Source organism: Carassius gibelio, chromosome B7 (genome assembly GCF_023724105.1).
Source record: "Carassius gibelio isolate Cgi1373 ecotype wild population from Czech Republic chromosome B7, carGib1.2-hapl.c, whole genome shotgun sequence".
Lineage (NCBI taxonomy): Eukaryota > Metazoa > Chordata > Actinopteri > Cypriniformes > Cyprinidae > Carassius > Carassius gibelio.
In genome coordinates this window covers 25597236-25622982 of record NC_068402.1, presented here as the reverse complement: position 1 = coordinate 25622982, position 25747 = coordinate 25597236, and the positions used below count along the sequence as shown (strand labels likewise).

General features: G+C 36.0%; 2 protein-coding genes across 2 annotated transcripts in view; one reads left to right on the top strand and one right to left on the bottom strand.

The window, feature by feature from the left end:
- Positions 1-6611: 6611 nt before the first annotated feature.
- cartl (cocaine- and amphetamine-regulated transcript-like) lies at positions 6612-8185 on the bottom strand. Its single transcript, XM_052562264.1, has 4 exons — positions 7843-8185; positions 7354-7486; positions 7047-7121; positions 6612-6965 (listed from the first exon to the last, which is right to left on the bottom strand). Exons 2-4 carry the CDS (start codon positions 7480-7482, stop codon positions 6858-6860), a joined length of 312 nt encoding a protein of 103 aa, XP_052418224.1. The 5' UTR covers positions 7483-7486; positions 7843-8185; the 3' UTR covers positions 6612-6857.
- Positions 8186-8532: 347 nt separating this feature from the next.
- Positions 8533-25747, top strand: part of LOC127961601 (ras GTPase-activating-like protein IQGAP1) — a 42154-nt gene continuing 24939 nt past the window's right edge. Inside the window, exons 1-2 of the mRNA XM_052560789.1 lie at positions 8533-8779; positions 11721-11823. Coding sequence (XP_052416749.1) covers positions 8734-8779; positions 11721-11823 — 149 coding nt within the window. The 5' untranslated portion in view covers positions 8533-8733. The remainder of the gene's footprint in view (positions 8780-11720; positions 11824-25747) is intronic.

Here is a 25747-nt window from a genome sequence, read left to right as displayed (position 1 = left end):
ACAAGTAAGGCTAGACTCTATGTTGACGATAAGTAAACAAATAATGCCCTCTAGTGCTCAATGAAAATAACGAATACAAATTTAAAACTGTACTTTATATTAGATTCATTATGAGGACAAACTATTTCACTAAATGTTAACTTGAATTATGCAATATTTAGTAAAAGCATATACAAATAGGCCTCATATTGTACATGCTGTGCGGCAAATTATGCTGGTGTGTGTGTGTTTGTGTATGAGATGTCTATATATATATATATATATATATATATATATATATATATATATATATATATATATATATATATATATATATATTAACTTGTAAAAAAGATTTTAGACAATAAAAATACAGATTATGGTAAATTGGATTATGTCTTCAAATAGATGGGGGAAATATCTCTTCACCATCAGAGATACTGCACAAAGCAGAGACAGATCCTCACTAAATAGAGGTGATCACAGTCTGGCCACTGAAAAAAAAAAACACTGCAACTGACAAGCACTTCTTCAAAAGGAAGAAAGGGTCAGTGAGGTCGATACAGAGATCACACTTTCTCCACCTGCCATACATTTCATTATACAATAATGAAATAATTTGAAAAACTTTCCCATTTCATTCCACGTCAGAAACCGGTCAGAAAAAGATCAAATGCAGGTATTACTGAGGGTGGACAGTCATCAAGCTTCTGTCACACTCTCAGAAACCAATTACTGCTATGATCTTCATTTTCAACAGTTAACTGTACCAGAATATTTCAGCTTTCTGTAACAGAATATTCTTAATGTTCATTACTGTCTTTTTGAAAGTTTATTTTATTCTATTTTAATTATTATCCTTTATTATTATTTATATTACCAAAACTTGTAACTCAATTGATGTTTTCCCCCTCTGTTAAAGTTTTTATTGTGTGCACTAATATTTGGACAATGTTTAAAACAAACACATCAATAAAGAATGTTAACATTATTTGGAATAGTGATTAAAAAGTTCACTAAAGGGTTAGTTCACCCAAATAGCAAAATTATGTCATTAATAACTCACCCTCATGTTGTTCCAAACCCGTAAGAAAACCCGTTTATCTTCTGAACACAGTTTAAGATATTTTAGATTTAGTCCGAGAGCTCTCAGTCCCTCCATTGAAGCTGTGTGTACGGTCTACTGTCCATGTCCAGAAAGATAATAAAAACATCATCAAAGTAGTCCATGTGACATCAGAGGGTCAGTTAGAATTTTTGGAAGCATCGAAAATACATTTTGGTCCAAAAATAGCAAAAACTATGACTTTTTTCAGCATTGTCTTCTCTTCTGTGTCTGTTGTGAGAAAGAGTTCACAACAAAGCTTTCTGTGATATCCGGTTCTTCAAAGAATCATTCGATGTAACCGGATCTTCTTTAACTAGTTCACCAAATTGAACCGAATCGTTTGAAACGGTTCTCGTCTCCTTAAGCTGTTAACTTTTTTAATGTAACTGACACTCCCTCAGAGTTCAAACAAACCAATATCCCGGAGTAATTAATTGACTCAAACAGTACACTGACTGAACTGATGTGAAGAGAGAACTGAAGAGGAACACCGAGCCGAGCCAGATAACGAATGAAAGATTGACTTGTTCACGAGTCAAGAACCGGTTGCATCGGTTTTCCGATCACCAGTAGTTCTTTCGGACAGTTCGATTCAATAAACCGGTTGAAGAAAACGGTTCACCGGTTCTTTTGTGCTCGACGTAATGGAGTCATTTGCGATGATTGCCCTTGATTCAAGCCTTTGGTTTACCAGCGCTCATAACACTAGCACAGAATCAGTTCAGAATCAATCAAAAGAATTAGTTCGGTTCAGACGCTCTGTGTGTCGGTCTGCTTCTCAGCTCCTCGGTTCACGAATCGGACGCATCTGACAGAATTGACTAGTGAACGAGTCATTATCTGGCTCGGCTTGGTGTTCATCTTCAGTTCTCTCTTCACAGCAGTTCAGTCAGTGTACTGTTTGAGTAAATGAATTACTCCGGGATATTGGCAGGGGCGTAGCCATCTTTTCAGAAGTGAGGAGGACAGAAATTATATATATATATATATATATATATATACTCTCACACACACACACACACACACATACACACACACACACACACACACACACACACACACGCACACGCACACGCACTCACACACACACACACACACACACACACACACATTACAATATAATATATAACATTACAATAGAACATTTCTGCATTTATTTGATCCAAAGTAAAGCAAAAGTTGTAAAAGTTTTCACTATTTAAAATAACTATTTTCTATTTGAATATATTTTAAAATGTAATTTATTCCTGTGATCAAAGGTGAATGTTCAGCATCATTACTCCAGTGTCACATCCTTAAGAAATCAAATCATTCTAGTATGCTGATTTGCTGATTATCAATATTTAATACATGAACACATTTTTTTTTTCAGCATTCTTTGGTGAATAGGAGGATCCAAATATCAGCATTTATCTGAAATAAAAAGCCTTTGCAACATTATACAGTATATAATTCTAAAATATATATTTTTTTGGAAAATAAATTATAGAAATTAATACTTTTATTTAGCAAGCTTTAAAATCTCAATAAATAACATTTTGAAATATATTCAAATAGAAAACAGTTATTTTAAATAGTCTAATAAAAAAAATTCTGTTTACTGTTTTGCTGTACTTTGGATCAAATAAATGCAGGTTTGGTGAACAGAAGAGACTTGACTGGTAGTGGATATTATGGGCAACTTTAATTATTCTCTAACTTCTAGCTTTTAATTGTCTTAGAAATCTATAACTGCTGGACAATAGCAAATAATAATGATTTTTTTATATACTACAAACACTTATTTATCACATAATAAGGCAGAATAGTTTCTATACTGTAATAAATCTGTGTCAATTAGCACTGTTTTGTTGATATACTGTATTTATCACCTGCTGGAGATGACTTGAAAAACCATATATTTTCGCAGTCGTATGGGGGGTGAAATGCTCGTTTTCACTCAATATCCTGTTAATCTTGAGTACCTATAGAGTAGTACTGCATCCTTCATAACTCCAAAAAGTCTTTCGTTTTATTATATTCATAAGAGAAAGATAGTCTGTACCGATTTTTCCCGGAAAAACACGACCGGCTGGAGGCGTGACGTGTGGGCGGAGCTAAAGAATCACGAGCTAGAGTAGGCTTTTGTGTTGAGAGCATTTGGAAGCTGTGACTTTACCGTGAGGAAAAAAACATCCAAAACAAACCATGGCTAACAGTCAGATTCAGCGTATATTTATGATACAGAATCAGATCCCGAGGCTGAAACTGAACGAGAGCAGCAGCAGCAACGACTCGCTCCGAGCGGGGCTCGAACCCGGGTCTCGGCATGGGAGGCAGACGCACTAACAAGGAGGCAGAGATATTTTAAGCAGTTTTACTCACCGCCTGCGGTTCCAACACACGATCGTGACCCTTTTTAGTTGGGATTGCATCATCCTTAAGAAATAAACGATACGCAAATCCGGCATCAAACTGGGCCTTGTTTGTAAAACAAGCATCTTCTAAATGCAGGGAACAAACACAAACACTTGCACAACTCCGTTGATGCTCTGTAAAAATAAACTCCATCCACTGGTCCGTTAATGCTGTTTTTTCTTTGGTAATCTGTGCAGGGTTGTCTTGCCCTGGGGGACAGGTCCCCCGTGTAATCTACGCCCCTGGATATTGGTTTGTTTGAACTCAGAGGGAGTGTCAGCCACATAAAAAAGTTAACAGCTTTAGTCATTAGTGGATTAATGCGTATTTGAGACGCGAACTGTTTAAAATGATTCAGTTCGATTTGGTGAACTGGTTCAAAAAGATCCGGTTACATTGAATGATTCATTCGCGAACCGGATATCCAGACTGATTTGTTTTGAACTCCCTCTCACAGTAGACACTGAAGAGAAGACAATGATGAATAAAGTCATAGTTTTTGCTATTTTTGGACCAAAATGTCTTTTCGATGCTTCAAAATATTCTAACTGACCCTCTGATGTCACATGGACTACTTTGATGATGGTTTTATTATCTTTCTGGACATGGACAGTATACTGTACACACAGCTTCAATGGAGGGACTGAGAGCTCTCGGACTAAATCTAAAATATCTTAAATAAAATATTATAAATGGAGGTTTTACGGGTTTGGAACAACATGAGGGTGAGTCAGTAATGACATTGCTATTTGGGTGAACTAACCCTTTAAATTACTATCTATTTACTAATAACTATATCTATGAGATGTCTATCTTGTGAAGAATGATGATCTAAACTGCAGTTAGCAGCTGAATTTCCACTCATTATTTATTGTCCAACTAATTAAACAAACAAAGAAAAGCCTTTAATTTGTGTTTTCTTAATAAAGACAGTAAAATAAAAGAACTGCAGGCATTCAGCTGAAATCCATTTGCTTTTATGAAGTAGTGTGTGCAAAGAACCAAAACGCTCCCAATTCTCAGCTGACGTAAGAAATGTCTGGTGATAGAAATATTGATGAAGTCCCTTTCCACCTCACAGATAATTTAATAATATTACAGACATATTTTCCATCATTCATCATAATAAAAGTGATGAAAAAACTGCAAAATATTTTTATATTTGAATAACATATTGCAAACATGCCTCTCTAAAGGCATTGGCTGTTCTGCTCGGAGTGTTTAATCACATTGCCAGAAATGTTATAAGCAACAAACATGCTGAAAACAAGTAATCATCCTGGTCATTATGGGTTAAACTACATAACTGGCATGTCAGAGTACATCAAATCTCACTGTTTATGTTAAATGTCTTATACTGTGTAATCAAACTGTAAATGTACTTAATATAATGCCATTTCAAGAAAGATTTCTCTGCACAACAACCATTGTCCAGTGAATAAAACATTCATTTAAATATATTAACAGCATATATTAATTTTAAGGCCTGAAAAAACTTTTCAGCCATGAACACTATGCAACAAAACAACACATCTGTGAAGCGAGTTTAGTAAAACACCACAATATCATTCAGTGAAACACTGGAACAATGAATAATTCAGTAGATTGGACCATGACAGGTTAAACATATTTATTTAGGGGTCATTAATGTGGCATGTTTATAACACAGGACACCTAAATAATGCACCACTGTATCTCGAGGGGACAGTTTCTAGAAATGGACAAGAAAAGTGCACTCTCAACTACCAATATATTAACTGTGTATTTTCTCTAGGGAAACATTCACGCTGTAGTCTTGTTACACAGCCTCCTACAAGTCATACAGCTAAATGCAGAATAGATTATAGAAAAGAAAAGAATAGCTTATTATCTTTAATCATTCATCAGCACAAAGTATTTAAGAAAGGCTTAAATAATGGCAGGCCTTACTTTATATTTCACAGGGAGTCATAATAACCATATTTGGTTTATTTGTTTAATTTTTAAAATTATTACTGTTAGTTTGCTTGAATATTCCCAAGTACAACATTTAATATGTTGATTGATTTTGACAGGTGACAGCAGATAAAACTTATTTTGTGTATTTCACCATGATAATGTAAGAAATAGGTAAGTCTCAGATGGTATACCATGTTATATCTGATATGTTGTACCTGCCTAACAGTATGCTTTTTATTGTACCTCAGAGGGCATTGTTGTTTCTTGTCTAGATCAATTGGGACAGAGCCTAGATTGCACCGAGGAACTATACTGAACCCCTGGGGTTTGCCATGATTGACTGTAATCAAGAGAAACTAAACCCAAACATTAAGGCCTGGATGCCCTCATGAACTGAAATTCTGTGAACACTACATTCTGTGAACTACTAGCATCACTTTATTGTCTTGGCAGAAAGCATTCAGGATCACTGTTGTCCCTAAAGGCAATGGAAGTACAGGGTCTTTAAATGAGTAATTTTCTAGTTCATTGACTTCTGATGTGAATCTGTAGCCAGTGATTCACATTTTGCAATTTATGTTTCTCATTTTCTGTAGACTAAATTATTGCATGTATTTCGGCAAAGCGATTTGTGATGGGTGTGTGTGTGTGTGGTTGGGGGGATGGGCTGCATGTTCCAATCGAGCTCACAGTGACTATACGAATTACATTGCCCATAATGCATTTAGACAATTTGTATAACCCCACCCCCTATCACTGACTGAAGAGAAACACCTCAGCTGGCTGAACATCCTTGTCTAAGGTGTGTGTGTATAACTATAACTATAGATATATATAAAAGATGGAAGTATAAAATATAAAGTAACCACTACAAAATTAATAAAAAATCTTATACAAAAAAAATAAATACAAAAGATTTGTATAGATCTGTCTAATTTATACAGTATGTGGGTGAAGACATAAACTATCATCATTGAGTCACCATAGAAGAAAAGTACAATCAATTCCATTTTAATCTTCAATTTATAATCTAGCTGCTTGTGTTCAGTTTGAATATTTGCTGAAACTTACTTTTTAATGCTATTTTCCAAGCTACTTCAGAACGGGTAAATCCTGATTCTAATCATTTTTTAGTTTTTGTTTGTTAGGGTTGTATTAAACAGGTGCATAATTCACGAGGACAATAAGATGAAGAATATCCATGTTTATTGATAACACAAGACCAGCTTTAAAGATATTAATGAATAAACACATTAAAGCCATGCTTTGCTATTGTTTGTCATGCTGCATTTTTAATGCATATATATAATACATGAATGCTTATCATAAAGCTCGCACAAGTGATTCAGAATACAGATTTCCACCCACTTCCTCTTTCAGGAGTATGACTTTACAGCTTGAGGAAGGATTATGGATTTGCCACTTTTTGAATGACTCAGATGCATTTTAAGAGAAACGAGTTACAGTTAGATCCTCTGACACATTCACACAGTTTCCCAAAGCGTGGACCCAGTCTCATGGCGCAGCGGGACCCCACAGCACACTGAAGAGAGAGAGAGATCAGAAGATGATGATAATATGAAGAATGAAAAGGAGGATATATAAGAGGTGGAGCAAAATGTACCTGTGGAATGCCACGTTTTTCTGAAGATGGTACATGAGGCTGATATCTTTCCAAAAGTGCTGTCATAGCCTCAGCCTATGCAAAAACATAAGTATCCATAAGTAACTGAATATGAAACATATTTTTATTTAAGATATGAATACAAATATTTAAAAAATATAGCCTAAATATAAACACAAACAAGGTTGACACTTCACCAACCAATTATTCAGTGTTTGGTTTACAGATAAATGGCCAAATAGGTCTCACTATTTCACACGGAAAATAAACAAATATAAAAAGATATATTATTTGGTAGCCTTCTCACCAGTTCCTTCTCCGTTTCCTGCTGGGACAGCTGTATGTCATCTGTGAGTTCTTGGGAAGTTTGTCCAGAGCACATGACGGTGAAGAGCCCGACTATGATCAGTCCGGTCAGGATATCTGAGCTCCTCATGGTCCTGAGTCAGTCACAGCACAGTGAGGTAAACACACACTACCTAACAGTTCACTGGCTGGTTTATAAACTGATATGCTCCGCCCTGACTTCGGTTAATGGATTATATCAGGTCAGCTATTGGGTAAAGGAAAGCCTATTTATTTCGCAGTGGCTGAGACATGGAACACAAAGACGCAGGTTATTGCATGTTCAGTAGGTAATTCTCCTGAATGCTCTCAGAAACTGTACCTTTGCAGGCATACTGCAGCTGTAGATGTACTTACATGAGTAGAGTAGAGTAGAGTAGAATAGAAAAAAACATTTCATGAATTATGGGGGGGGGGGGGGGGACATTTAGCCTATATTGACACGACTTACCCGTTAATATCTGATAACCTATTGTGATTTAGTCTTAAGTGAAGCTCAGACTGTGCCAGATGGTCTTGAAGTGTCTTGGAGATGTTGCCGCAGTTCTTCTGGATTGAGTCTGTCTCAGTTTGTTCTGCTTCTTCATGTCACTCCAGACAGACATGAGGATGATGAAGAGATCAGATCTCGGTGTGAAGCACTGACTGTTGACAGACATAAATCTCACTGGATTATTACAATTAATGGCAAAATGAATGTTTGGAAATGTAAACTGATATTTCCTAGGCTGATAATAATGTTGGCCACGGCTACTTTTATAGGCTAAAGAGTCTAAACGTTATACATTTCCTCTTGTTTTGTATTTGTTTATTAACAAAAGTAGTGTCAATAAAATATAACTACTTAATTATGATTAATTTTGTGATAAAAAAATGACAAATTAAATTAAATTACATTTAAATATAATGTAATTTAAATTACGTACATGTAAATGTTTTTTTTATTTTATTACGTTTAATAATTTATTATAGAAATGATTTTAAAACCAAATATTATATAAATGAATAAGTATTAGTTATCCTAAGGCCCTCTGCTGGAGAATCACAGAGTGCGGGGGCAGACTGTGACCCATGTGGGCAGCAGAGGGCGATGCAGTCACAGTTTTAAGAGTTTGGAGCTGATATTCTTGAGTTGGGTGTTTCCTGAAACGCATACTTCAGGATTTAGGAAGGAACACGCCCATGACATCAGTGGGTTTTCAAGAAAAAAAGTCGCTGAAACTGTGCAGCAAAGTAAGGGGGCCAGAGGTGCCTTCTCGAGGTCTAAATATAAATCTCAAAGGACAGAGATCTGCATCGAGAACTCGCAAGGAAATAAGACTTGTAAAACTTTTGAGAAAACATGTCAACTTCTGACGAGACAGACGGTTTCCGTCCTAGATATGGGTGTAAGTATTAATGCGTTTTCTTCAGGCGTTCTCCTGAAACGTGATGCTCAGTGTGTTACAAGAAAGCTACTCATTTTCTCTAAATGCAAATGCTTTAATTCAAGGAGCGTGTCAATCAATTTATTTTGATGTTTTATATAACTGCACATTATTTAATGCTCAAGTTTGCATCGGCATGGTTTACAACTTCCGCGTTATAATACTGTATGAGTAGGACACAACCGAGGATCACCTGGGCAACTTTTCTGAACTGCCAAGCGTGTTGTTGTTATTATACTTTATTTTACATAAAGCATCGACATCCTCATTCTTCCTCTCCGCTGAGCCGCAGTACTAATCAAGATTACATAAATTGAGCATCAAACGACTGTGCACTGCCAAAATTACTTTACTGTCTGTATATAGATCTGCAATCTAGACAAGACCGTTTTAAGTAACGTTAGTCAAATCTAGGGCACAGTGAAGCTCTCTCTCTCACCTAGAAGGGTTGTTTTTATTACAAGAAAACCAGTCACCATAAAGGTTCCAATGAAGGTCAAACGTCACTCTTAAGTGACTCTGGCTCTGGTAAAAGCGTCTTTGTATCGCGCGCTGTTTATTTTTCCCGCTGGCCTTGAGTGAAACCCCCATTACAAACCGACTTTTGATGGGGAGTTACTTTGCTACTGTGAAGGCGGTTAATTGTTGCTGGTACTAATACAGTGTCCGTGATCTATTTTACTAGCCGACAGCTGCCGGACCACTTATTTTCTAAGTTTGAAATATAAAGTCTATCACGTTAGTGCAGTTAATTGTGATTCATACCAGTAAACTGGATTATTTGAATCAGTGCACTAAAGAATCGTTTAGATTCTCTCGCTGATTCATTCAGAGCGCTTTCAGCACGTTGCGTCAAGTATAGGTCTCGTGAATCGTTGACGTCTTATGAACGAGTCATCGAATCACTCACCCATCTGATTCGTTAAAAAACACTTGGTTGACTGAAACAAAGTTTAAACTACACAAGTTTTATCAAACTATTCGGTCAAAATAAAGTAAATACCAAGTTTAATGAATAAGTCACAGACTTTCAGCCAGCTTTGATCTGATGCAATGGTAGTAGTAGGCTAAATTGAGGTAGTATAAGTTAATGAAAAATGTATTTTTCTATGTGATACCTGCACCAGGATATCCCCAGGTATTCATCAGTAAACGTTAGTTCGGTTTTCTTTAGTCATTATGCCAGTGGTGCTTTTACACCTTCAAGTACTCTCTTTAGGTGACTTTAATTCTGCATGGTTATCAGAAACTTTTACACGTTCAGATTTATTCCGCCCTCAGTCTTTGCTTTTTTTGCAGGATTGACTTCCATGACAAACTGAGCAATCATTGTTTTTATTAATGTAGGTGTTGTAGTTAATTTTATCTGTTCACAAACTGCCATGCTCTAATTCAGTCTGAGAGACTTCAGTGCGTGGACATGAAGGAGAATGATTTGTACAGAAACAGATTGTTTCATAAATCAGTGCTATATCAGTGCTAAACTAGATATTACTGAAGGGTAATGTAGGCTTTTGACCTATGAACAACAATCATTTAGTGGTTTAATCATATAATTTTATTATCTTAAAGACTCTTTGTTTTTCTTTGTATGCGATGTAAAAATGGCATCAATAATTGTGTTTTTGGAATAGTATCACTGGAAATGACGTAGTATTATTATCCAAGGATTGTCCTCATTATAGTTCAGTTCATGTCTGAACATGCAAACCTTTCATTTGAATTGGGATTCTTTGCAGCTTGTGGTAGCGGTGCAAAGGATTGTCTGAAGTTTCATAATTCAAGACTACAATACTGTTATGATCTTACTCTCATTTAGACATTAAAAATTCACAATTTTATGAACTAATCAAAGAGTCCGATCAAATCCAGTGTAAGAGTTAGAGCTTTGCAGTCTTATTTATTTCCTTAATGTTGGTTTTCCAACAGAAGTTTGACTTAGAATTACGTATTAGATATTATTAGGGTCAAATTTGTAAAAGCTGCAAATAAACTGGACCATAACATAATAGATCATATTCTTATATTCCTGCAATGCTCTAGAGACAGAAATTAAGGATTTTTTATGTACTTAGTCAGGATGTCGCCATATACATTTTTTTAAAGGCCTGAAAATGAGGCTGTGAGGGGCAGAAGTATTGTTGTTTAACAACATGAAGATTCTGTGTGATGAAACTTTATATACAGCCTATGCTTTTAAAAATACTTTAAGTTCGTTCCTCACAGCATCATTTTCATTCAAATAAAAATATAGAAATATGGCATCTACTCTGACTGAGGTCTTTCACAGACAAATATGTTTTTCCAAAATTTCCTTTTTTTTTTCTTTGGAAATATGTGCAGCTACTTCCAGTACAGTAATAATTAGATTTATCTTCTTCTTCCACATGACATTAACCCCTACTGAGTGATTTCATTATGGAATAAACCCAGATCTTAAGGTTGCTAGAGCTCAGGCATGCAAGACATGTAACACATTACAAAGTTTGCATAAACTGCTAAAACGCTTGGAGTGTAGATAGCAGTTGAATTACATTTTATTTTAACCATTTAACGCCACTTTATCTAGCGAGTATGTACAAGTATGTGACAAATGTATCAATGCTACCGTTCAAAAGCATGTGGTCGGTCAGTTTTATGCACTACAAAGATGCACTTACATGCTGGCCAAGAAGAGTGCCTTTATTTGCTCAGAAATACAGAAAATATTAATAACAGTAATATTTTGAAATATTGTTATAATTCTAGCCATTACTCCAGTCTTCATTGTCACATGATCCTTCAGAAATCATGCTGATTTGCTGCTCAAGAAACATTTCTTATCAGTGTTATCAGTATAAGCTTCACATCTCCATATCTCGAGCTCTCTGAAGTGTGTGTTTCACTCTCATATCTCGTTCAGCTGTTCTGGATGGCATGGAGCGGCTCACCGCTGAGGAGATGGACGAGCGGCGCCAACAGAACATGGCCTATGAGTACCTGTGCCACTTGGAAGAGGCTAAACGGTAAGAGACCAATTCTCCATTTCAGCCCCTCCGGCACTTTGACATATTAATTCAGTGTTTCGCTTCAAATGGCAGTTTAGCTTTCAGTTGGTGTTTGTTTAATGTCTCTGTGATGAATGGCTGTCACATGATTGTGGGTGTCTTCACTGCATGTCCCAGCAAGACCCACTGCAGTGAATTTCTATAGAGCCCAGACTCTCCACGAAGCTCTGAATTCTTATTTCAGTCTATGGGTTTATCCCTAAAGAGAAAGTTCACCCCATCAATTCTATCGTCATTTAGCTTTCTTTTTACTTTTGATCATAAAAGAAGATATTTTGGAAAATATTTCAGGTCCAAACCTTAATTGGAAAACAGTTGTAAAAAAACGTATTTTGTGTACTGCGGAAGGTTGGTAGAACATGTGGATAATGACAGAAAATAATGACAGAAATATAATTTTGGGTGAACTATCCCTTTAATTAACTCAAAGATTGCAAAGAAAATTAGATATGAGAGAATAATTGTTCGGGGGAAAAAAATACACACTTGTTTTTCAAAGTCTCTTATGCTTACCAGTAGGGGTGCTCCGATCACGATCGGCCGATTGTTATGCGCATCTCGTCATTAAAGCCGGTTCTCTAATCAGCCGTTAATTCCATCAGGTGCATGATTTCACATCGAGCAGCTGTTACTACACAGAGCTGTTGTTAACTGAGAAGATGCGCAAATCCACGTTCATTTTCAGCGTTTTTTGGCGCATCTTCTCCGTTAACAAAAACGGCTCTTTGTAGTAACAGCTGCTCGATGTGAAATCACGCACCTGATGGAAGAGAACCGGCTTTACTGACGAGAAGCGCATAACGATCGGCCGATCGTGATCGGAGCACCCCTACTTACCAGGGCTGGATTTATTTGATTAAAAATACAGCAATATTATGAAATATTACCACAATTTAAAATAGCCTAGGTTTTTATTTTAATGAATTTCAGCAGCCATTGCTCCAAGTCTTCAGTGTCACATGATCCTTCAGAAATCATTCTAATATGATGATTTGCTGCTTAAGAAACATTTCTCATTATTATCAAAGTTGCAATCAGTTGTGCTGCTGTTTATATATATATATATATATATATATATATATAGTTTATATAAGATTATTTGATGAATAGAAATTTCAAAAGAGCAGCATTTCTTTGAAATAGACTTTGATAATATACATATTGTAACTGTCACTTTTGAACACTTTAATGCATGAATAAAAGAACATGTCTAAAAAAATATATATATTTTAGACCACAAACATTTGATTGGTAGCACCTACAAGGCTAATGGGTTGTGGGTGTCATGGTGTTTCTTTGTGATTTATTTCTAATGTATTTTAGTGATTTGAAGTTGCTGCTGTCGTTTTAAGGGCATTGAAGATTGGGTTGGTTTAGAAAAGTAATAACACGCCTCTCATCAACAAGTCACACATTTTGAAGAACCACAAAAGATGTGAGGACACGGCAAAGTTTGAAACTAAGGGTAGATATTAGTCTTTTCTCAGCTGTATTGATATATTCTTTGATCCTTTGGAGGTTACGGAGGCTATGGCCTGTCAGTGCACTCATCACATACACACAGACGCATCAGTGGTGCGAGAGGAAGTGAGTCAGTCCCTGTTGATTTCAGTATCTCACTCTGTAGCTGTGGCAACATGAGGTTGTCATAGAGACTGGTTCCGGTGTCTGCGTGTTTGAGGGATTGAGTGCGTGACATAGTGGGAGAAAAAGAATCAGCACTGTATTCATCGTGGGTTCAGAATAGTCATAGTCTCACATGTGACCGTGGAGCACAAAAGCAGTCTTAAGTTGCTCGGGTATATTTTTAGCAGCAGCCAAAAATACATTGAATGCGTCAAAATTATAGATTTTTCTTTTATGCCAAAAATCATTAGAATATGAAGTAAAGATCATGATTCATGAAGATATTTTGTACATTTCCTACTGTAAATGTATAAAAACGTAACTTTTGATTAGTGATATGCTTTCCTAACAATTCATTTGGAAAACTTCTAAGGGGATTTTCTCAGTACTTAAGATTTTTTTGCACCCTCAGATTCCAGATTTTCAAATATATCTCGACTAAATATTTTCCGATCCTAATAAACCATACATCAATGGAAAACTTAAAATTGCACAGGTTTTGTGGTCCAGGGTAACATATTAGCATTCAGTTGTCCTCATAGGTTCTGCTGTAATACCGCATCTTTACAGTTTGACACGTTGCTATCCTTGACGTCATTTATCAGGCTTTTGCCTGGAGGAAGAGAGAAAGTTTTCTTCTCAGGCCTTGCTCCGTTGACAGTATTTGCCCTCGGGCCTGATTCAGAAATGCTGGAATGCTTAGAGTTTGCAGCGATCATGGCGTGCAACAGTCTGTGGTATGATGGGAATTTCACAGGTTTATATGCAGTGTCTGAAAGTGGCCAATGCTTGTGAATTTGTGTTAGCTGTTAGAATAACAAAGTGCAGATATTTCCAAAATGGCTTTTATCATTGGTTTATTTTCATATCACTGTCTGCTATAAAGCCTGAAAGCCTGCTGTGTGTGATGATGGGCTCAAGTGAATTGTGTGTGTGTCTGAGCTGTGCAATGCAAATTCTGCTCCTACAGTATTTTGTCCTCTCTATTTCCATCAGTCAACTGTGCCATTTCTTATTTTATACTCTTAAGAAAAATGATAATTTAATCAGATTAGGGTTCTTCTGCTTGTAACAACAGCAGAACCATTATTTTAAAAAATAAATCTAAATAATAGTTATTATTTTCATATTTAAACATTAAATTTTTTTAACCTCTTTATTTGTCTGGGTCTGTTAACACCATCTAGCCTCTATTAGGGTTACATTAATAATGCTGGCAGCAAATTGTGTCAATAAGGGACTTTTATTTTGTTATTGACATGGAAAACTGTACCAAAAATGAATAATTACTGTTTTGTTGATTTTGATTGCTTCCATTGTCCTCATTTGTAAGTCGCTTTGGATAAAAGCGTCTGCTCAATGACTAAATGTAATGGTTTTTGTGACTGTGCCTTTTTTATACATAAACCCAAGTTAAAAGTTAAAAACTCTTAGCCCAAATTTAAGCATAGAATGGTTCTTCAGGGCTGTACGTTTCTAAGTTGAACTATTAGCCTAATAAATGTAAAGAGCCTTTATATAACAAGTTTTTTTTTTTTTTTAAGTGTATATGATCTTGTCTTGTAATTAGAATATTGTGAGCACAGAAGAAGGGGAACTGCTGTAAAATTGGGTTTAAAATAAAATTAAGAAGAGGTCACAGCTGTGCAGCTAGTATTGGATGGATTAGCCTTGGGAGTCGGTCATTTTTGGTTACCTAGCAGTTCAGATGCTTTTTGTTTTGTTTGTTCATTTTACAATTCTGTTTAGTGAAGTGTTCTTGGGGAATGTTGTCTAGCATGTCTCCGGTATGCTGTCTATTCAAAGTCATGCCCAATTCAACGTCTCCTGCATGGTCTTCCAAGGGAAACATACTTAGGTGATCTAAAGTGAATCTACTGTAAATAACCTGGAGTGACCGTAAACAAAGATGGCTTTGTAGATTAGGGTTGCATGATTCATTAAAATAGAATTGAAATCCCATTATAAATGTTTGAAAATGAGTTAATTTTAAAATGAATATTAGTATTGTAATTGTACAGTTGCATGTTATTTAGTCTCCATGATTTATATATCAGCATTTTTGCCAAATTGGGTGGACCCACAAACACGTCTATGCAAAAAATTACAGGCTAAAAAGATTTTTTACTGTATTGTTGACGCTCTTATTTGCCATTGCCCTACAGGTCAACATCGAAGTGCAAAGCATCTTCTCTGTATGAAATCTCTGTGTCACAGCAGCTTGCTGTAGTTTTTCGAGGTGTTATGCAAACCTCTCATTTCAGCTGCTGTTAATTGTAGGTTTCTGTTCTTTAAATGTGGAGAAGAGATCGATGCTGAGGATACAGGGAAGGAGCAGCATGAGAGAGGGTTGTGAGAAGATAACCAACAGTGTATATGTTCCAGCACAGTTGTCCATGAGGCAGTATGGTTCACCGCTGCTATTACTGGCATTCATGCTGGAATGTGTGTATATTTGGTTCAGCCCTTCAGAACTGCCCCACCCCTCACATAACTTTATAAAGGTGTAGCCTATGTCAGATTCCTCTGTTATTCTCTTGTGCTAGTATCATGTTAATAAAAGTGATTCATTTCATGGTCTGCTTTTTCCTCAAGAAAAATGTTTAGATCAGATGTATTAATATTTAGATACTTTTATGGCCATTACAGCATCTTTTACTTAAATTGATGATTTGATCCAAAATGGAACACTTTGTTTTGAAAAGCATTGTGTTAATTTCTGCCTGTGTCAGACTGATAGCAGTATTTATCTTCTTCTGCTAAAAATTAATATAAACTGTAAAACATATTGTATGTTTAACTTAAAGTAACTTGGTTGCCTTAGAGTTCAATGAAACTAAATATTTGAGTTAAAAAGAAAGTGATTGGTTTAATCAACAGAATCCTAAAGTATTACAATATTAATTAATAATACATTTGTTATAATGATTATAATTATAGTTAATTTATAGTTATAATAATTGTTGATTTTACAAGAAGAAGGATGTAGTGGACAATATTTGGATATAATTAGCTTTTGTTCATCTTTTCATGATAATTTGATTAAAAATGCACTCATTTGTAATGCAGACAGGGATGTCATTTTTTGCTACATAACTATGTGGGCAACTTGCTCACAGTACGGTAACTTCTCAATGTCATTCTATTGGCCACTTCATGTCGCTGCTTATTTACATAGTTATACTTGTCAATGCATTTATGGACACGTCCACTTCACTTCACTTCACCAGAGTTACTGTTGTTCATGTCACTGGAATATCATTTTAGGTCACTTTATTCCTGCACATAACTGAGAGTTTGATGCCTTTTAGACTCCAGTTTCCAGCTGAATTGCTGCTCTCCACCACAAAATCCTCAGAACTGAATAGTATTTTCCACTATTCATTTTTTAATTTTCATGAGTGGAAAAATTGAAGCAGACTGAGAAAGGTCAGTTTTAATGACAGTTAGCTATGTCTGTCCAAATGTTTTATTAAATTGCCACACAAAAACAGCGACCTGTTTCTCTTAAAAAAGGGGGAAAAAACCCCATGCAATTTCCTGTTGAGCTGCAGGTGGTCTTAAATATCTTCTCAAGTGCAGTAGAGGAACCACTTCTCTCTCTGTGTTTGTGAGGCTGTCTGTAGGGAATAGAGCTGTAATATAACAATACAGGGGATGTGGGGAACTGTGCATTACACTGCCGCTTCCTTACATCCTTTTAAAGATGCATTTAAACACAATACAACTTTGTCTGCATGAAATGGAAAATCACACTATCTTTGTAGTAAATTAATGTTATAGATTTTATTGTGAATGATTCATCCGGGTATATGTTTTTTTTTTAAACCTTGTAATGTTCAATCAAAACGTCATAATTTTAATGAATGAACTTCCCTCCTTCTCCAATCCACTGCAAACTTGCATTTATTTTTGAGTGCAAGGCCAATATCTCAAAATCCAATCAATAACCGATTAAATAAACCAAGTGCCCACAGTTTTTTTTTTTTTTGGGTTTGACAGCACTTGAATATACTTCAATAACTGTTGCTACTTCTCTTTCATTGCTACTTTTAACTCTATGGACAGGATCTGTGGTAGGCTATTGATTTACCCCTGAAAATGATTGAGACTTGTTCCTTAGTTTATAAAATGTATGTTTATTCACCTCAAATTCGGTTTAAATTCCTTATCTTTTTTTATCTGATACCAAAATGATTCTCAATGCATCTCAGTGTTTGTCTTCAGAAGTGTAAAGCCATTTTTGGTGGCTAGCATCTTTTATCATCATGCATCATGCAGCTTGTTTCCTTGGCTCAACCTGAAGTTTCAGGTTGATTTTTTTTTTTTTTTCCTCATGTAAAGTATGTTCACCATGTAGACTTCCATTGCTAGTGCATCACTGACAACACGTTTCTTGTTTGTTTCAAACTGAAGGATGTGGCGGAATCATTCTGTGTTATTCTGTTATCAGTGGACACAAAATATTCCTGTACAAGTGAACAGACTCGGCTGTATATTGTATGTAACATATTGGTGTAGTGGCAGCACTGCTAAATACTGCATCAGTAGTGAATTGGCATATTTCGCCAAGACGATATTGTTGGCCATTATTTTAATTATGGACATTAAGTTTTACTGTTTGTTCAATAAATGTCAGAAACAGGACTTCTGTTATTTTGATAGCTCTGAGAAGCACATAACCACCCAGCAGATGCACACAATTTCTGATTCTTCATCTTATTTTCACTGTCGTTGTTTAATAGTTTTGTCTAAACACTGGAAGGCAAATACTATAATAATTCTCCATATATTGTTGGCATCTGCAAATACCCATTTTAAATCTTGAATGCATCTTGAAGTGTATAATAAACATTTAATGCTTCAAAACTCATAAACTTTAAATCCAGCTGTTAGATCATGTGTTCGTTGCATCAATAGAAACTTGTAACGTGTGTGTGATTCTCCTTCCGTTTGGAATATCTGAGCCATGAGAGTCATTTAGCATTTCGTGCGCCACTGTTGAGGCTACCTGACGGCTGACGCAGACCTAAAATTCAAATGCATTGTTCGAATGTGGAATTGTTTTTTTTTTTTCGAATAGTAGAAATTCTATTTATTTTTGACAGCCCTAGTAGCCTAAGTAATTAGTTGTTTTATATTAGGTAATATAGGATTGTGTGTTTTTATTCTTTTCGTCAATAAAAGTTCTATGAGTTTGAAATTTGTGATTTTGTTGTTGCTTGAATCGAATTAATTCTCTGTAATCATCGCTGGCTCAGCCTTTTCCGACAAGTGGGCATTGCTGGATCCTCTTCATCGTTGGTGGTGGCGGCTGCATCCGCGCCAAATGCTCTGATAATGTTAAAAAAGTATTTTTTTCTTATTGCTTCTCTCATGTTTTCATCGAGGAACCTGAAATGTTTGTGCAGAGGGTCTAGGGCAGACATGAAAACAAGACTTTTTCCTGCATTCTCCAAGTTAGCAGTGTTTATTAGTTGCTTGAGATGCTGCAAAAATGTTATTGAGTTCATTCTTTTTCTGTGATTCTCCACAGCATATTTCAAGGACTGTAAAAGACCACAGTTCTTATTCATTTATTAATTATTTATTGCTTTCAGACATCTTCAAATATGCGGTAGAGAATCACAGAAAGTGACCGAATTAGGTTTTATTGTGGATTTTTTTTAGCGAAATTCGAATATCATTTTTATTTATCGAATAATTACAGCAGAACGAATATAGGAATGTTCGACTATCCATGCACACCCCTAGTATGTGTCCATTCAAGCGCAAGAAGACATGAAAGGGAACTAAATTCTGTCTTCAGAAAACTAAGTGAGTGTCTCTTTCTCTTGAATAGTTTCAAATTGCTTGAATGTTAAATTTGGGAAGACTTTGAAACACGTTCATCACAATAATGGTTAAACTTACAACTAATCCATGAATCACATGCATGCTCAACAAAGGGGCATGGTGTGTATAGATCAATTACGATTCGTTGAACCCCTAGTTACCTATAAATCACTTGCCAACAGCCGTGAGAGCGTAAATGACTGCAGTGAATGTAGAGAAAATGAATGCCTTTGGTGTCAGGGAGGGGAACCGATGACACTTTTCTCTCTTAACTTCTGCTGCGTGATATAATTATCATTCTACAGAAACATGAGGTCATTGTTCATTATGTGATTTACTTTAGTACGGCTCTCATTCACTCACACATTTAACAGCCTCTCCCTTGTTTGGTCAGGAAAGAGCCCACGCCTCTGTGTTTGGCCACCCCACCCTTCATTACCCGCTACTTTCCCTTCACAGGTGCTCTTCCAAGGAAAATGGCAGCATCCACTTTGCTTTGACTAGAAGAATGATTGCCCTAGTCAGTATTTTTATTATAAATCTGAAGTTACTTTTTTTTTTTTTTTTTTTTTTTTAGACACGTTTCTTTTGGAAATCTTAGGGACAGTTGTGGCTTTTTCTGACATTTTCTGTGAGAATATGTGGGAGTGAGATTAAGGGAAAAAAGCCGTCCGTGAAGCCCTTTTTTTTTCTTTTGAAACGCATAAATACTTTACAGGATCTCTTGACCCCTGGGTCACAGCTGTGATATCAATGAAACAAGCTCACACTAAGTCCATTGTCACACACTAAAATGAGGAAGGGGAGACAGCACTTTTTAAAAGCACAACCCCATTTTGATGCCTCATCTTGTCTGTAATGTTTGGGAAATTGGAGATTTTGGCTGCAAGGTCCATTTCCTCTGCGCCAAATGCTTGGAGGAGCCCCAAAAGTAGGATCTTATGACACTTAAGCTCTTAAAATGATTGAATGTCATTTCATTGGGTAACTAAAATAAGTAATATTTGCATTGATATTAGGGATGTAACAATTCACTTGTTTCACAATGCAATATAATTCAGTGTACTGATTTCACAATACAATTTTCTCACATATTTATTTTGAACAAATTAGATAAATCTCTTCATTTAAACAAACGGAAGCTTTCCCTGTGCTCTTTCCATTTAAAATTAGAGGCAACCACTGCATTTTGATACTGATTTAATACAGCAGGAGCAATCAATTTTTAATCCGTTTTTATGAGATAGTTTGTATAATTTCAAAATTTGAAGCAAAAACAGAATTGTCAGATTTTTGTTTTATAAACACCTCCATCCAATTGTATAGCTGTTTGTTTAACATCTCAACCGATTTGAATTGTCACACATTTGCATTGATATTCAACTGGGTCGGGGGACACATTGTTACATCCATCATATTACATTTACTGTACATTGAATCATTAAGCAGATGCGACTTACAGATGAGAACATTAGAAGCAGTCAGACCAACCAGAGATCCACAACAATATACAAGTGCCATGACAAGTCTCATTTAGTCTAGTACAGAACACATAGCCAGTTTTTTTTTTTTTTTTTTTTTAAGAATATGATAGACAAGAAAAGGAAAGGTAAGTGCTAAATCCCTATTTGATATTTTAAGAAATATAGCACAAACCCACTTTTCAAGCAGGATATTTAGCAATAAGATGGTTGGTTGGATTTTAAATGTGTTCGAAACTTTCTGGTGTCCAAATATGACACATTTTATATCACAATAGGAGTAATTTATTTATTTATTTCACATTCATTTGTTAATAAAATAAGATCAAAGATCAAACAACAGGACAAATACAATATATGGAATATTTTTATGCCTGTTCAACAGTAGCATTTAAGTATGAAACTGAATAAAATGTAAAATAAACTACATGGCTATATGAATTCAATTATATGCAGATTTTTATTAAAGCTACTAAAATTATTTAGTTCAAAACAGAGTAATTTTCGCTGTCTTTTGTTATTTGGTTAGCATTAGGGACTAGGGATGGGCATTTTGGGAAATTTCTCATTTCGATCATCGATAGGTTTCAAAAACGATTAATCGGGGGTGGGGCTTAATGCGGGGGGCGGTAATTCTATGACACATCCTATGATAAATCAGATAACTGAGATACAATAGCTCTGTCGTCTTCTTGGTTCTGCCTGCGTTGCATTTAGGTCTTACGGCAAGTGATTCAATGCTTGTCTGAGTTGCCGCTCTGTTATCGCCAAATATTTTATGTACACATTTAAGATGATAGTGGATTATATTTGTTGTAGATGTGTGTGACAGCTTGGCGCTGCACAGCTTACCCTGAACTGTATTTTCATCGTTCTTCTCAAAGGGAAACCAGCCATCACTTACGTGATTTTGAGGCCATGATTATCTGTCTTCTAACGTCTTTTGAGGTATCAAGTGGGAAGCTAACCAATCAGAGATCAGGGCGCCGCCCAACGTGCTGCCATAACCAATAAAAAAATAAAATAATAATAATTTCGATCATCGTGTATGTGATCGATCATCGCTGTCGCGGTCGAGTACTTGAGTACTCGATCACTGTTGCACATCCCTATTAGGGACCCGGACCTCGGCAGGTTTATTAGGCTGCTGTCACTTTAAGACCTGATGCACAGAGTCAATATATTAATACACATCTGATCTCTATCTCTACTGTTTGTGAATACTCACCAAGATCGGCATTTTGACAACTTTTTTACACAATAAGTGGTGTATGAGAAGTCATTTCAAAATCATGTGCTATCTGAGAAAGGCAAATTTTTTAATAACTTGAATAACTTGCTTGAATATCTTGAAGCAATGTTGTGGATTTAATATCCCCAGTGCTTCCCATATGTATGTGTGATGTGTCAACGGTTAAAACTCTACATTTGAAAAAGACCCAGTGAAAGACTTGGCAAACATGAAGCGGTTCATGGGGGTGTTTCTGGGTGGGTGCGTTTCAGACAGCGGCTTCCTGTTGAGAGGTGAATGGGCTCAGTCTGTGGCACCTGATCATGCAGGTCATCCTGCACTGAATTCCTCCGCTGCAGCTGACCATGTAATGGAGCACTTGGCTACTGCATGCTGTGTAATGCTCTCTTTCTTAGTGCTGGGGCTTTTCCTGTCTTTATCTTTCTCCCATAATCCAATCTTTTTTTATATGTTTTTAATGGTTACATGAGCTGAAATGTAGTTCTTTTAGTTTTTGCTGTCACAGTGAAAGACTGCTGAGAAAGGTTGGGTGAAAGTAGGTGTGCCTGTGCTTTTCTGCAGAGTCAGATATTTCAATGTGGTCAGATAAGCTCCCCCACTGATTTGCCTGTGCTTTGCCCAGCTGAACTGGTGCAGATGCAAGAATAAACATGTACAGCTGGTTGTTTCATGGTGTAATCTGTTTTTAGTGAGATTAACATTTAGATCATATTCATTAATAACTGATTTGAGAACAGCTGCTTAGTTGCGTAGTCGGTCTACAGTCTTCATCGGTCTGTCCAAGTATATGTGACACAATGCGTAATCGAATATTTGGAAGATTAAATGGACATCGTGGTCACTTGTTGCCAGTTAATGTGTACTTGCTGGATAAAGCCATGCTGCAGTCACATTCTCTTGGTCTGTTTGTCTGACTTTGCAAAATAAGACAGGTATGATTTTAAATGAGCTAAAGAATTTACATAACTTTTTAAAGAGAAATTCTTGATTGATCTAACTGAAATAGAAATTTTTAAATTGCAAGTATTTTGATCAGATGCAGAGATCAAAGGGGATTTTTAAACAGGAGCATTTTTAACGACTTATTTAGTTTTTATTCAATAATCTGAGATTTTTGTTGTGTGCAGATTTTTCAGGGTAATGCTAGTTTTTTGTAGGATAAACATCTTGGAGATTATTCAGGGGAAATATTAACTTATGAGCATAATTGTAACTGTAAATGGTGGAGCCGTGGTTGTGTGGACTCCCTCTAAAGGCTCCGCCCTCTCACACAGTGCTGTGCTGTGATTGGTGGAGTAAATTTCTAGGAGTTTGCCCTTTGAAGTTTTTTTTTGTTTGTATGAGCGAGGAAGTGACTGTTTGTGGTTTGCAGCTGTGAGGCGGGTGAAATTGTGTCAAAATGATGTTTACTGATGAGTGATGGTAACTGATAAGTATTTTGTTCTGTGATTGTTTTGCCAGAACAGGTCTCATCATACTTGAAATAAGGTTATATTTTTATCACTTTCTTGGAATCAGATATCTTGTTTTTGTTGCTGTGACTTTAAGACTCCTATATCATGTCCTCTTCCCATATGACAAGTGGAACGGGGCTCACTGATGGGTTACAGATGTGTCTGGTCCAGTATAGTTTTTAACTGTCCTATGCACTGTTCCAGGATCACAAAAACATCTGCGCTGAAATCTGCCTCTCAAACTGTTAGTCAGTCTGCTGTTTAACAGACTCTGCTCTTCTTCCTTCCTCATTATCACACTGTGGACCAAGTATCTCAGCACTGATTATGTGTCATTGTCATTTTTTTGACTTCATAGATCTAAATATGTTATATGAGGGTGATTAAAGTCACAGTAGTGTTTTATAGCAGCTCTAATCAGGGCTAGGTGATATAGCTATAGAATGAACTCTAGAACGGTTGAATGGATGAACCAATGAATGTATGAACTTAGCACACATGTGGTTTTGTTTACAATGTCTGGTTCACTTGCAAAAAGGGCAGTGTGAAAATGACTTGCACCAAAAAAACAACAACAACATTGTATTGACCAAAGTAAGTGGACTAGCAGACTTTCCTAGAGTGAAGACAACCTAAGATCTCTCTATTTTACATGATGTTCATAATAATCTGTCATTTTATATCATCAGCAAAATTATTGCGATAATATTGCTTCTATTCAATGTATCATCCAGCCCTGCTTTAATTTATTTGTAAAGATTGAGGAAAATTGGGAACTGTGTGATTCAATGTTCTCACGACATGAAATGTTTTTCTTGGAGTGTTACAAAACAGAAGCGGAAAGCCCTTGTGTGTGTTCCTTGGGAGACCGTGAGCTCACTCTCACCTCTTCCTATTGGAATGACCTGTGAACTTGTGCGGCTTCACGCTTCCTGTGTCTCACTGAAAGGATGTCCTTTGTAGTGGATGCTGTTACACATTCTCAGATACAGTCTCAGTTATTTTTGGCTTAAGTTTGAAATGTTTCCAAATTGCATGTAATACATGAATAGTTTCATATATGGTAATATAGTTTAATATATGGTAATTATGGAATACAGGTTTTATTTTGAGTTCTAGGGCCCGTTAATAGCATAGACTTGGGTGTGTCTCCTCTGTGTGTGTGTGTGTGTGTGTGTGTGTGCGTGCTTGCGCAAGTGCAGGCATGTCCATCACGAAGAGCGTAAAAGTGTAAAAGAGAGGCAGGGAGAAGGCTGTTAGGCTGCTGCTATCAGTATGTGTCCTGTGTGGGCACTCATAGATCAGGTAGATGTGTTGCTATTGTTATTCAAGGCTGTAAGCTAGGGATATGCCGGTATCAAATTTTCATGTTGCCAATAATTGCTAATGCTTTTTTCACGGTATAGGCTATTATCATTAAAATATAATAGGTCATAATACAGTATAACAGGTTTAATAACTTTTTTCTTTTAACAAAAATAACTATACAATGAAGCAATACAGAAATATATCAAGTTAAGTTTTACACAGATTAAAGTGCAAAAGAACTACAAATACCAATCTCATTTGTTAACCTTAGTTAATGCGTTAACATTTACAATGAGAAAGTTACGTTTGCTACAGAAGTTATCCAACTTTGTTTAAAAAAAATACAGTTTTTAGTTCATGTTGGCTCATTAAATAACACAGTTGCAATTTTTGGATTTTAACAACGTTATTAAATATTGGAATACCTAAGATGAATGAATGTTTTGAATAATTTTTAATTGGCAGATTATGTAAACTAAAGAATTACCTAATGTTAACTAATGAAGCCCTATTGTAAAGTGTAAACGAACAATAAAGAATCAAAACACTTTCAAACAATATTTAGGGTATTTTGTAGTCCAGATGAAAATATAAGAAAAAGTTTGAAAATAAATAGCCTAAATACTTAAGTATTTGGTGCTGTGATGAACAACACAGCAAATCCACAAACTTGAATGGCTATTAAAATACATCTTAGAAAGTAGTGCAGCTGCTTTATTTATGGGGTTTCCAGGGTAACGGCTGCATTTTCTGCAGTTTAGCGCCATCTGCTGCCAGAGAGTGAATCTGCTTTCATTCAGCGCGTCTCTCACTAGTCTTTTAGGCAGCATACATCTGTGTTCTTTTATTTAATTTTTTTTAATTTATTTTTTAAACAAGTTGATGGAAACAAGTATTTTTAAAATGCATCCCAAATTCCGAATTTA